Raw genomic sequence first — 14,471 nt, 5'->3', positions numbered from 1 at the left:
CAACTTGATCTGCGAAATGAAAAACGTTTGGGGGACAGAGCTACCGTTGAACAACAGTTAAACTGTTGTCGTCTTTGTGAATCCGGTGTGGTTAAACGGGGTCTCCCACATGCAGAAAAAGAGTTGGCTTGCGAAATATTTGCATATTTTCTTTTGAATTTTGTAGAATAGATAAATTAGTTCGTGGAGAATAGATAAATTAGTTTGACTGTTATCATTTCAAAAGAAAATATGCAAACATTTCGCTACGCCAGCAGACCATTTATCAGGAAGACTCTAGCCCACAAAAGTGGTCTCAAGGCTTCAAAGGAACATTCACCCTGGTAATTCGTACAATAAAGTACAAAAATTCAAAGATTATAAAAGGTAATCTTCCTTGCAGCTCGCAGAAGTGTCTTGCAGCCCGCTGAAGTCGCACTTCGTTTGTTTTGATTCCGATACTTAGAAACATGATATATAAGGAAGACGAGACAGGATGTGTTATGAATGCATGCCAATATTTACCTTATTTTATAGGCTATAGCACCAATTATTGTCAATATCATTCTGTTGGCGGCGGTGCTGCTGGATTTAGAGTATACTATGCTGGTAAGTTAAGAACAAACCATTATATTAGCTCAATATTTCTTAGCAAAACATGTCACAGCACACACACTAACTTATCTATCTTTTAAGCAAGTAATTCACCCACAATAGCGCCCTGCACGCGAATTGAGCAAAATCCCTAAATACACTACATCATAGTGCAATGCTGCGATATTTTTCGATTTCCTAAACAAAGAAGTGTACATTAACACAAGCTTTTGGATAAACATTACGGTTACGTATAAATATTTCCCTACGAATAAAATAAATGCGGTGGAAAGGAGTTATTGTATTATCAATCTTATCAATTTAATGAGGCATATGTGGACGTTGAACAATCATAGGTTTATGTTTAGGAACAAACGTTTTGGGCCAAAACGAAGTGGCACTCGCTGTGTCTTGAAAATTCAGTGGCGTGACTAGAACGATAATTCGAGGGGTGGCGTGTTTCGGTTAAATGCTTCGTCCACGTTCTGTTTACAACGGCAGATCTGAGATTCTCACTACAACGTCTCCATTTCAAGACACATGCTGCGAGCGTCAGGGTTGCCAGATTACTGAAAAAAAAAGCCCTTTGTCTTCTTTGTTTGAGACAAAGAAAACAACGATTATGGTAATAATATTTGCCTAATTTATTCAGCAATCAGGCAACCCTAGCGAGCCTATATGACTAGAACGATAACATATTGGGGGAGGGGGTAAATATTCATATATCCATTTCTATCAGACGGACTTCTTCTGTAAGTGCAATAGCTTACACTGATAAAAATCCGTCGGGCAGAACTGAATATAGGAATATTAACACCCCCCTAATTATCGTTCTAGTTATGCTCGCAGTGTCTTGAAGTGCAGACGTTGTACACTAGACGTGAGAATCTGAGATCTGCCGGCGTTGTAAACAGAACGTGGGCGACGCGTCTAAAACTTTCATAGCCCTTCATTAATTTGGCAAAACCCACACGATGCCGGAAAATTTTTTACGGCTACAGTTTCTGTCTACACGCATCCACTGTTTCCGCCCACTGAACGACCGCTGAACAGATACGTGTGGACGGCTATGTCGTGTATCTGGACTGTATATGGGTGATGACATTATGCTCCCGAGGGAAATAGTGAGCTTTGTTTTCCCAAGAGTCTGAATGCTTCCAGAGACGAAGTCGAGGGAAACATTCAGAGACTCGAGAGAAAACAAAACTCACTATTTCCCCAGGTAGTGTACATTAAGTGTATAATGTCATCACCCATATACTGTCCAGATACACGACATAGCTATACATGTTTCACTTAAATTTCACACAACAATTCCATTTAAAAAAAACACACTTTACTTTGCCATGGCAAGAAGCGGGCAACAATTTTTCACTTGTTTCCCTGGCGGTAAACATTGTATTTATTTAAAGTCATGTGACTACGATGATGAACCAATCACATTTAAAAGACACAGCACCTATATAACAAAACGTGATAAAATTATGTAATCATATGAACATACAAACGTTCACTTTTTGGACTACAGGAAACTTGCTGTTTCATATCCTGTTTATTCGGCTACCTGCGTGTCAGTTTAACCATTAAATGTAGTCTGAAGACTCATCAAACAAGTTAGTAACAGTTGTCAACTAATGTAGGTTACAAGACAGAAGACCTCACGGATCACCCTCATTTTTGCATGTCTGTTTGGAATGACGATTTCCGTCGTTCAATGCCAAGGTATGTACGGCGGTCAGCTCGTCTGCATGGGGACAGTATTTTTTAGGCGACATTTTGACAATGTTGTGTTGGCATGCAGCATTACCTATATCTAGTTAATAAGGTTAATACCTATCAAAGCATATCCGCGTGTATAATTATATATCTTCTGTAATCAAAAGATAAAATTTATTGAACGTAAATATAATTGTTAAATTTTATCACAACAATGCTTGGTGAGTAGTACAATTTGGAATACTTAAAATTCATATTTTCTATCCTGAATGGTGATTTGCTAGTTGTATATACTACAGTGATTTTTATTAGCTATGAGCATGCAATTACAATACGCAAAGGGTGCAATTAATGCGCAAATCGCACTCCTTTTAGCCAATTGAATTGCAGCGTTTCCCAAAGATTACAGAAGATATAAAATTAGATTCCTATATAATGTAACGAACGGTTAATGATTCTTACAGAATCGACGGTGATCAGCAGATAATTATAGGCTAATTTGCGCCCTCTATTTCTATATATTTAGCGTTCGCAAATCGAACTTACTCTTGCAACTTTGAGGTTGAAGGCGAATGCCAATGGAGCCAAGATCGTGTTAGCGATAATTTAAATTGGGTAAGAAAACAAGGCCACATAAGAGTACCCGAGGGAATAATCTATGAAGGTCCATTTGCAGATCATACGATGGGTTTAGGTAAGTGGTATACCTGCATTTGAGGAGAGTATGAGAAAGTGGCGACCCTGGTAGTTTATATCATTATGATTGCCCAATAGACCTTTTTCATAATGATGTCAAACGCGGAAAGTCTGATGTTACACGAAGTTTGATTGGCTCGATAGTTTTGTGGAGCCAATCAAATTTCGTGTAACATCATACTTTCCACGTTTGACGTCATTATAAGAAAGGTCTATTCTTTCACAAACTATAACGGAGTTAGTTGTACAGATTCAGCAAACTTTAAACATAAATAATCGGGTTTCACAACGGAATATTCAAAAAACCTTTTCCAGGAGACAATTTTGCGAAATATAAGAGAAAACATACTCGAAAATAAACATCTTGTAAACTCAAGATATGAGCTGTTAAAAAAAACAAGACACAATATTCAAGATGATTATTCGACTATTTACAAGCAAATAGTTAGGTTTGAAAACGACTTTGAAAATTAATAGAGTCGAAATATCACCTTGAATACTGTGTCTTGTTTTTTAACACCTCGTATCTTGAGTATAAGATGTTTATTTTCGGAATATTCAACATCCAGATTATTTCTCTATATATAGGCGTTCTGAAAAGCAAAACTCAAGGACCAGGTGCACTGCAATTCCGCGGAGGAAAGTGTATTCATATATCTCACGGTGGTTTTACTAAACCAAATGATGGAAAAAGACTTGCAATACACCGTGTCTGTAATGAGGAAAGATTGCAGTTCGAGTTAGGATCAGACGGAATATTGAGGCACACTAAACATAACATGTCTGTGAAGCCCATAGGGCCAGTGATAAATAGAGTGGAAGTAAGTTAATGTTACCAGTTACCTTGTCTCTTGAAATATTAGCGAGTTTAAGATGCACCAAATCTGCGATGCGGCAGTGACGTATTAAAAACAATAGTAAATCTGTTGAGGTGCATGGCTCTAATCCAGGAACCCTGCATTGAAGGATCACGTCGTTAGGGCAGGGGCGAAAATGAGACTTGAGGGGCACACATATATATATATATATATATATATATATATATATATATATATATATATATATATATATATATATATATATATATATAGGATGAGAATTAATAAAAACAAGTGAAAATCATAATCAAGGCCCCCCCCCCTTTGTTCGGCGTCCCTGCTCTAATCTATATTGCTGTTACATATGGTTCGGCACACACGAAGAGTGACGTTTGAACCAGGCCTTAGTCAACATATGTCGTCTTTAGGTTGGTCTTTATAGAAATTGCACAAAAACTGACACATGGAGCTGGACAAAAAGCGGATCCCTTCAGTATCAGAAAAAAATGTGTCTAACAACGAAGAATGGAGTGCACCATGTGGATGGCGAGAGTCTTGTGCTTAGTTCTGTTTGTGATCAGCTACAAAATTTCATTAAGTTTGTACCCAGTGAGTATGAACATGCACTTTGTAGAAAATAAAAGATGGATAGGAGGCTATAGTTAGCCCTTTTGATGACACAAACTCACTCGTTCAAGTATCCCGAGAACTGCGAATATGGCGATGTTTCTAAATTTTTTGTGTGTTTTTTCTATATTTCGCTATATTTTTTCATTTAAACCATTTTATCGAACCGTCAATTCCATAGTCTTTATGTTTTACAAACATGTACGCCACGACAGAAGTTTAATGTCTAGCTATAAATCAGCTTTTAAGATTTACGCCTAGTGTTTTTTCTTATAGTTGGACTAGGTTGGTACCTATACATGGAAAATTCTCCATTATCCGGAAGAAATCGTAGTGAAAGTGCACGATTCATCTCCCCAAAGATTACTGAAGCAAAATCGTGTCTTCAATTCTACTATCGCATGTTCGGCCAGCCTGCTGGAAGTTTACAGGTGGGTATTTTTCTATACCTTGCAAGGCCATTCCGGTCCTTTTTCATGAAATGAAAACCATTGTGATCTTATTCTTTCAATATACAGGGTGTCCCAAAAAAAACGAAAACTATTGAAATCACTCATTGTTAAAATTTGAATGCCGTGCTAACGAATTTCAGTCCGTGGGGATTTAATGCAACTTATAAAATGCTAAATGCTTTGTGTTGCTAGAGAAAGGGGACATGTCGAAGGTCATGGTCCTTGAGATGCACATCTAAATAATGTTATTCATATTTGTAAATTGTAAATATTGTTAATAAATATCATTTTTGCGAACAAGCAAATTTTACTGCATCATATGCATGCATAAAAATGAGTATGGTATACATTTATACACCTGTGTGTCCCAACAGAGTGCTTAGGCATTCAAACTCTAACAATTGCATTGTTATGGGTGATTTCAATAGTTTTCTTTTTTTTTGAGACACCCTGTACAGGGTGAGTAAAAAAAACCTGATACCTTTGCATTGAAATTCAAATTAGCTGCATAGCGGCTATAATGTGACAGAAGTGCTTAAATATTTCATGGGTATACGAAGCATATCATATTAATTAACATAAAACATAAAGTTTGTTCCCATTGGGAGTTAAAATGCATTCTAAGCTCTGTAAATACAAAAGAACAGTTTTATCAAATCGTTTTTGTTAATTGTACATAGGAATTGTCATATTCCAGCCATAAGTTTTTTTTACTCACCCTGTATACTCATCACGAATTGAAGTTAATGAGTTCACGGCAACCAGGTGTATAATACATCGTAATTATCGCCACTCTGGTTTTAACAAATGAAAGTAATCACCACGCAAAGATTAACTTTCACGACCCAACGTTTCGACACTCCGGTCTAGTGTCTTCATCAGCGGTGATCTGATGTTTAAACTCGGTTCCTTATTATACTCTCAAAATGACTTCATCTATCAATCAGGGGCCGGTTGTTCGAAAGGGTTTAGCTTAAACGGTGGATAAGTTCAAAATGGAAAACCAAATTATCTATTTATTGAACAACTGAGCTGAAATATTTCGATGTAAATAGTTTAATTGTCGTTCGAAGTACATATTAAATGCATAAGATACAGGTTCAGTCATTCACAAGATGTACGAGAGTATTTTTAAACTTTGGCTTATCCACCGTTTAAGCTAAACGCCTTTCGAACAACCGACCCCAGATGTAAATATTCTTTTGGCAAATAGCTTCCGTCATCCCTATCGCCAGGCTTCCAAACAACGCCTTTGTCCATAACGATCATTAGTGGTAATGACTTTTGAATCGTTCCACGCAATGTTATGGTTAGTTTGACACACGTGTTCTGCCAAGGCTGATTTTGAACTGTCTAAGTTCGAAACGGCCTTTTGATGTTCTTTTAAACGTGTGCCGAACTGGCGTTTTGTTTCACCTAGATATTCTTTCTCGCAATCACCACATGGTATAGAGTATACAGCATGAGTTTTCTGTTTAGTCGCTACGCGATCCTTGGGTTTTGCGAAAATATGTCCTAGTGTCTGAAAGGCAACTTTTATATCACAGTTATTCAGGATCCTCCTGATTGGTTCTGCAATTCCCTGAATGTATGGAACTAGAGCAAAACCTGTTTTTGAGGAATCACCCTCTGAGGAATTGCATCTAGTCAGGACAGGGAAGTCATACATGGAAGTCAAAAGTCTGAGTCCAGTCGATATGATTTTTGTTTGATTGACATAACGATCATGTTATAGGTTTTATTATAAAAATTGGTGCTGTTCTGATACTTTGCAAGACCTCTTTTACGTTTCAAAACAACTTTCTGGCAGAGTTAACAAGTTGTGTTAGCACATTCAACTTTTCGCTGAGATATCCCTTTATTGTTGAATTCGATTATCTAGCTTCTCTTTTCTTCCTTAACCTCTTTTTCCATCTTTGGTCCACAACAAAATAATACGCATTTCTTCCCATGCACTGTATATATGCTCTTCAAAAATCTAGGTGTATGTGTCGTCTGAAGGTGGTATGGGATTCCCCTTGAAGAGTTTCTATGGTCCCCGCTGTAGAGACTGGCATCGAGCACAGGTCGCTGTAAACAAACAAACGACTCCATATCAGGTCAGTGCTTAGGCTCTTCGAAAAATGAGATTAAGTCCAAAAATAACAATTCACTTGCATTCTTGAAGTACGTTATCGAGGGTGTACGTGGTGTCAATGACGTGGGGAATATTGCCATTGATGATATTTCTGTGAGGGATTCTTGCAATGAACCATTAGAACCAGGTATGTACATATAGTCGAATTCAAACTTTAACATGCCGTAAGTATTTAGGTTAAATAACCATTAATGATATTAGGTCTAACGATATTTTTGTACATATAGAATAGCTTACATATTCAGTTTTGAGAATTTTTTCACGTCACATGATTTATAAAGAATACACACCCCCAATCGATAAAGAGCACGTCAGTGTAGTGTCGCAGCTTCTCGCAAGAATGCATGATTTTCACTGGCTGAACTTTACAGTACATTTCTGTTTCAACCAATAGCAAAGCTTTGTTCTTTAGAAAGCATAGAAAAGCATTATCCAATTGGACGAAAGATTTCGAGAGCTGCGACATGTCCCAAGAACACCTCACCACTATTTTTAAACACTGTGAAGATAATTTATACAATATCCGTTTCATTTTTCTGAGACATTCTGCTTGTATTTCGTTTTTCGCTTTCCTGCATGCAAGGACTATTATAGCCGGCTATAGTTCGCTCTGTTGTAAGAAATCGTTAGCCTGTTGAGTAAACCTCGAGAACGCCCCGACCTCATCATATCAGTGTAGTTTACTTGGCACTAGATAGTCTGCATGTAAGGGGGGGGAGGGCTACCGACACCTCCAATCAACTCTCTAATCATGCAGTTTCTTCCAAAAACAAGGCGAAATTTCGTTTTAGACCAATCAGCAAGTTTGTTTACATTTTCAGTAATCCAATCATAATGCATAGATTTTGATAAAAAGTACAAATAAAAAAGTACAAAAGTAAAATACAATATATAATTTAAAATGAAGTATTAAAAAATGAGGTTTTCTGATTGGCTTTGCCTATAAATGTAAACAATTATGTTGATTAGTTCAAAACGAAATTACTCATTGTTTCTTCCAAATACATGGGATCTTTGGATAAATGTTATACATTCCTTTCTGAAACATTACTAACTCGTCTATTGTTCCGTCGTTATTTACAGCTAGCTTCAGTAATAAAGATTTTCACGTTTCTAAAATTAATTTTCAGAGCACCCGCCAACCAGTAGCATTTCACAACTAAATGCGACGACACATCAGCCCTTTGAAGGCAAGTGTTAATCCAAATGTGTTGAAAGACTAAAATTTAGGTGCAAATATAATAACAGAAATCTTGGCAAGGCTTTGTGAGACCCCCTTTCAAACACACAGTCTCTATATTAATAAATTCGCACAAACGGTGAATTACATTACATATTTACATAAGACTTGTGTAACTATTATTAAGAATTTTACTAGGAATTTATTTACAAAAGGTATTTAATGATATACAAGATACAAGTTAAAATAGGACTTAACTATCTAAAAGTGATTTGTTATAAAATTCAGTTATAGCCGGTAAAAGAAAATATTCTTAAATCTATCGCTCCAGACATAGGTACCCCAATAAATATTCCCCGAGCCGGTGCGGAGCACCGTGCGAGGGTACTAATTCCGCTCAGATATTTACACCCACGATATGCAAATGCAAAATCAAAGTCGTCCGCCATTATGCAATGGACCTCACGCCATGGACGGTTTTCTACGTTATGCGCATGCGCCAGTGTGAACTACTAAGCTCTTGATTGGTCGAGACAAAAATTTGTATTTTCAAACGTCAATGAATAACTGTCATTTAGCAAAATTTTGATGAAATTTATACATTTATAAATATGGAATATATGTATTTTTATTAAATTAGAGGGAAACTCGAATGAGGTCAGGACTTTTCACGGTTTAACAAATAACAAGACCAAATTTTCGACCGAATTCACCGTGTATAATGAAGTCGGAAGATTTTACACTTGATAATATTTCATCCGGCACAGCTTTAAAAAGTAATTCTTTTGTGGCAAACACAACTTTAATATTCTCAAATGTATTTCACTATAATCGAATGTGTTATGTGATAAACGACATTATAATTTTATTTATAAACTCCGTTTTCCTAATGACAAAAAGAAAACAAAATGAAAACATTCCCGTACAAAAACCAGTCGAAGCGCTGTATGAGACGTCTGATGTTATATTTCATGGTATTTAATAATTAAAATAATTTACCATAAAACTGACTATAGATGAGTAACTTAACTTCCAGAAAAAGGTAAGAATCTTGTCGTATTTTTGTCATTTTTTTACAAAAATATGAGGGTAAACTTTCATTCTTTAAAAATATACGGCCGTTGCGAGTTGCTAACTTGCTATGACTACAGTGTTTCCACGTGCACAAAAATGTTTCCACACTTTTCTCAATTTCTATTTCTCAAATAACCTGTACCCTCCAAAACCCCCAAACCACATAAAATTTCTAACAATCATTAACTAATTTTGTTTAACCGAGGCAAGGGGTTGCTGCATGCATGTATTTCTAGTTTTGAAATAATAAGTAAATAGTCCAGTTACGTTGCGAGTTCAGTGACGTCAGTGATCGCGAAGCGTAAGATATAGTTATTGAGAAGGATGGAAACTCTTGTAATAATATAAACATACTGTACGAATTTCATTCGCAAAATTTCATATCAAAACAACGAAAATCCCTCAAATAAATTATCGCAAATACATTTTAGATATTCCAACAACATTATTCCATAAAATATTTTAAACAAACAAATGAAAATGCACAAAAAATGTACAAAACTTTTGCCTATTTGCCGAAAAATATCGTGGGACCATGCCAGACATAAAATACGGTTTGTGGAACGAATCTGATTGGTCAAAAAAATAAACAAACGACGTGTGCTTGTCAAGCATCCGGGGGGTAAAGTTAAAGTTTAAGGCAAGTTCAAAAAACCGGTTTAACCTTTGCAGTCTTCTTAAAGTTCTAGCCCATTTGCGTTTAAAACGTTCGCATAGAAATGGCATTTAAATTATAAATTTTCAACAGGTATTTATACAAACTTAAATTTTTTTGGGTCTTCACGTTTTTTTTCAACTTGCTTTAAACTTTAACTTTACCCCCCGTATGCTTGACAAGCACACGTCGTTTGTTTATTTTTTTGACCAATCAGATTCGTTCCTCAAACCGCATTGTATGTCTCGCATGGTCCCACGATATTTTTCGGCAAATAGGCAAAAGTTTTGTACATTTTTTGTGCATTTTCATTTGTTTTTTAAAATATTTTTAATGGAATAATGTTGTTGGAGTATCTAAAATGTATTTGCGATAATTTATTTAAGGGATTCTCGTTGTTTTGATATGAAATTTTGCTAGTGAAATTCGTATGTATGTTTATATTATTACAAGAGTTTCCATCATTCTCAATAACTATATCTTATGCTTCGCGATCACTGACGTCACTGAACTCGCAACGTAAGTGGACTATTTACTTTTTCTTTCAACAATATTTATTGGGGTTCCTATGCTCCAGTCTCCAGACAGTACATTTAATTAAGAGTAGATTTTTATTATGTCACTTATTTTGGCGGGAAAACGCTCAAAACCTAAAATCTTTTCGGCGTACCGCTCAAAAGTCGTTTTACAAAATATAATGCGGCTATCAACAATGTTATAATGTCAACGCCATTATAACTGAAATGAAAACATAAGAAGCTTCGATTCAAGTGTCATTTTTTTCTCGGCGTATCCCGAGAAATCTTTTCATTTTCACAATACTTTGAGATAATACAGTAAACATACTTTGTGGATGCTTTTAAAGTTTGCAAAACATTTTTAATGCTGAAAATTTTAGTGCTGTTTCATGAAGATATAACTGAGGTTTTGAGCATACATTACGCGACATAGAAAAATATCTCCTCTTAAACAAGTCCAAACTCTTGTTATTGAGTATTAAATGTCCATGTGAATTATAATTCGTAGAAGGCAGGAAATGAGACAATTTTGAACTTGATTGAGTTTTAAGATCATTAGGAAGTTTCACACACAAGCCATGGCGGTTATCTTAAGCTTCGGGATTCGAGCACTCAGTTAGAGCAAGAGCTTGACGATAAAGTCATAAGATAATTCTGCGCAAATGATATAAAAGAACCTTTTTTGAATACGTTCAATCTTCTCACGACTCGATCCGACCCATAGTTTTTGAGATACGGCTTTTTCAAAAACCAGAAGTGACGACATAAAACCGGAAGTTGATCTCATACGACGTAAAATCGCGCGCTGAACATTTTAAGCTCCGCTCCGCGGACGCATTCCGACCAATAGTTTTCGAGATACGGCTTTTTCGAACACCGTTGGTCCGACAGACGATTACGTTTCAAAGTGCGCTTAAATTTAAAAAAAACGTTAACGACACTATAATGTACATGCAGGATTCCACTGAGAAGTACTAGCTCGAATTAAATCAAAATTTCCTGTTTGTAAACATAGATAAAAACATTTCACAACTTAAAAAAATTAAAAATACAATACCTTATCTATTTCCTATCTCATTCCTTTTCAGTCCTTAATGAAGCGAACATTTCGAGCAAAGTCTCCATTATCATAGCGGTGAATTCATGTGCACTACTTCTGTTATTTGTAATCAATATTTTTGTGCTGCTAAAATGCAGACGACGAAATCAGAAGCCAAAGTTATCAACTCCGGACCCGGGCAATATTGCACTAACGGTTGACGAAAGCTTAAAAGAGCCATCGAGAGTCATTGAGGTAAATTTTTCTGTTCCAGTTTTCCCTTAAACTATAGTGCAGATTTATGAGGTATTAAGAAGTTGAGGTTTTTCAACATTTTCAAATGTATCAAGAATGTTTCCTTTCTGCAAATCTGCTTGCCATCCTACCATCAACGGTATTCTAAAACAATTATTTACAGCTTCAATGAAATTTATTAGGTATTATAAAATATTTTGCATAATGCAATATTTTACATTATCACAACAGGAATCAGTCTTGGAAAGAAGTGACTCGTATGTTATACCGGCCGAAAAGGAAACAAATACGTACGAAGAAGTTAAAGATGCTTTGAATTCTGACTATACTCAACTCGATCAATCTAAATGCAGAGATGAAACAGATGATGGCCAATACCAGAAATTATTGAAGCGAATATAGGGCCGTACTAAGACGTGGTTGCGTCAAAATTACCAAGAGCTTAAGTCCCCGTTTAAACTATACCAGATTCACTCATTGCGTTAGAAAATTTTTCACATAGGCTTGATAGATCTCTGTTTCAGTTGAAGTACCCAAAAGACACTGAAATCACCATCAAGGTTTTCCACGGACTGCACGGGAACGTAAACTTTAATTCATATTTAAAGGGATATGGCAACAAGAAATATTTCTGTTTTGTTGAAAAGAAAATTTACACTTCTTATAAAGCCTTGCTACAAAATTTGTTTATCTTCCTTACTTCGCAAGTGTTGGCGATCAAAAGCAACGCCTATCGCGATACATCCGCCATCTTGTTTTATATTGAGATCTAATTACGTGACGTCAAAAACAGCGTTGAGCCTAAAAAATAACAACTACGTGTTTATGTTTTCCGGTTTAGAACTCTTACAATTCAAACGTTATAATTTGAGATACGTGCGATTGTAATACCATGAAACTATTACTTCGTTATATCGTTAATTTGAAGTTAGAAAACGAATTTTCACCCAGCTTATGACGTAACGCATATCAGACCAAAAATATGCATATCCAAAATGGCGAATTGAAGATAATTTCATTCGAAAATATCTTGAGAAGTAATAAAGATAACAAAAATTCATAAACGAATTTTGTAAATAATCATGACGATCTTTTAAGATAGACAAAGATAATTTTTATTCCGGTTCCTTTAATTTACAATTTCGTATTACTGATGTACTAACCGCTTAATTATTGATGTAAACTTGGTTAATTGCATCTTAAATTACGTCAAGAGGATTGACTTTCTGTCAATGTAAAACCTCGCTAATCTTAAATTAGAAATAACTAGAAAACATTTGTATTTGCACAAATAATCACAAAAGTTTGAACATTGTTCTCAACCATTCATTCGACGATGGATAGGGGAAAGTTAATGGATCTTAAGTGCCAAGTACAAAGTACACAATGTTGCTCAATTTGCTTAGAAAGGCCTTTTAAAAGCTTTTATCTCTCACCAATTAATAAACCATCCCTTCCATTTAGGATTTTATATGGCTGGCTTATTAAAATATGGCTATTGAGACGGTAGATTCAAGGTAAGATTTCGAGGTACGAGATTCGTTTGCAGACGATTAAGCAGAATAAAATTTTCCTGTATATAACATTCATACCTCTCAAGAAAAAAAATTTCCTTGAACGGAAAACCTTGGTTGGCCTTTGTCTTTAAGCCATTCGAGAATGACAGAATTTCTACGTCACCTGCACTTAATGAGTGTGAGTGAGCTTTTTGAATACAGGCGTAAGGCGCCTAGTGTTGCTGCATTTTCGAAGTTGAATGGAGTTTCTTCGTTGTATATCGTTTATTAATATACAATCTTCGTGCATTGTCAAAATCAATCACGTGGTTTCTTGTTGCCTGGCGACAGATAATGGGAATCATAATTTATTCGCAATAACTCATGAAAATCGTGGTTTATTCGCAATAACCCATAAAAATCATGGTTTATTCAAAAATAACAGCCTGCAAGTCTACAACTTGGATCTTCAATGCAGCAATCAATGAACCCAGATTGTATATTAAAAGTGTTAAAGACTTTATGTTTGTGTTGTTTACAAATAAACGCACTTGCTGACCATACAATGAACTCGAAATTTCGCAAGGCTTTGCGAAATGTTGTTCGTTTCAAGGTCAAACGTTGATTGGTCATTTTAGAGATGTCAACGATTTCCGATCAAGCCCGAATTTTTGAAACGTAAACAAACATGAAAAATTTAGCACGTCACATGGTAGCTTGGAAACAGCAGTATGTCTATACCATGGTTTCCGTTATTCAAGCTGATTCTGCTATATTGATTTTTGCCAGAAATTTGACGCATTTGCTTGAAATAAAGACTTCAGTTAGTCGACCTTAGGAAAATATGTAAAAAGATCAAGCGCGACTATTTGGCCAAACATTTGAATCAAGTAATACAGAACTCAGAATGCAATCTTTTTCTCCACGAAGCTCAGGAAATGATAAATGTTGGTCTAACTGCTAGCTTTTGCTGACTGCTGTATACTATGAAACTTGTCCCCAAGGTCAAAAACACTGTAAACATATACACGTTTAGGTTACGGAATGAATTAGTGTATTGATAATAATAATAATAATCAATTTTAAAAGGATTTCACCAGGCTGTCAAAACTCTCGAAACTTCGCGATGTAACATAATTGATCTCACGTGATCTCCTTGTCACGTAGCATCATTTAAAGCAGCATTCGTATATAGCATCATCGAATTATTTGCCTGGCTTTTCAAATATGACATG

At 35.7% G+C, this 14,471-nt stretch overlaps 1 protein-coding gene across 1 annotated transcript; it reads left to right on the top strand.

Moving 5' to 3' along the window:
* Positions 1-249: 249 nt before the first annotated feature.
* LOC114537846 (MAM and LDL-receptor class A domain-containing protein 1-like) lies at positions 250-12,570 on the top strand. Its single transcript, XM_028558955.1, has 12 exons — positions 250-366; positions 517-588; positions 2,214-2,295; positions 2,816-2,983; positions 3,574-3,806; positions 4,232-4,412; positions 4,707-4,861; positions 6,865-6,981; positions 7,050-7,146; positions 8,150-8,209; positions 11,535-11,740; positions 11,972-12,570. The coding sequence occupies exons 2-12, from the start codon at positions 583-585 to the stop codon at positions 12,140-12,142; spliced, it is 1,476 nt and encodes a 491-aa protein (XP_028414756.1). The 5' UTR covers positions 250-366; positions 517-582; the 3' UTR covers positions 12,143-12,570.
* The last annotated feature ends 1,901 nt before the right edge of the window (positions 12,571-14,471 follow it).

Source organism: Dendronephthya gigantea, unplaced genomic scaffold (genome assembly GCF_004324835.1).
Source record: "Dendronephthya gigantea isolate DGI-Jeju-01 unplaced genomic scaffold, DenGig_1.0 000166F, whole genome shotgun sequence".
Classification (NCBI taxonomy): Eukaryota; Metazoa; Cnidaria; class Anthozoa; order Malacalcyonacea; family Nephtheidae; genus Dendronephthya; species Dendronephthya gigantea.
Note: the sequence above shows the minus strand (reverse complement) of the source record. Positions and strands in the feature narration are given on the sequence as shown.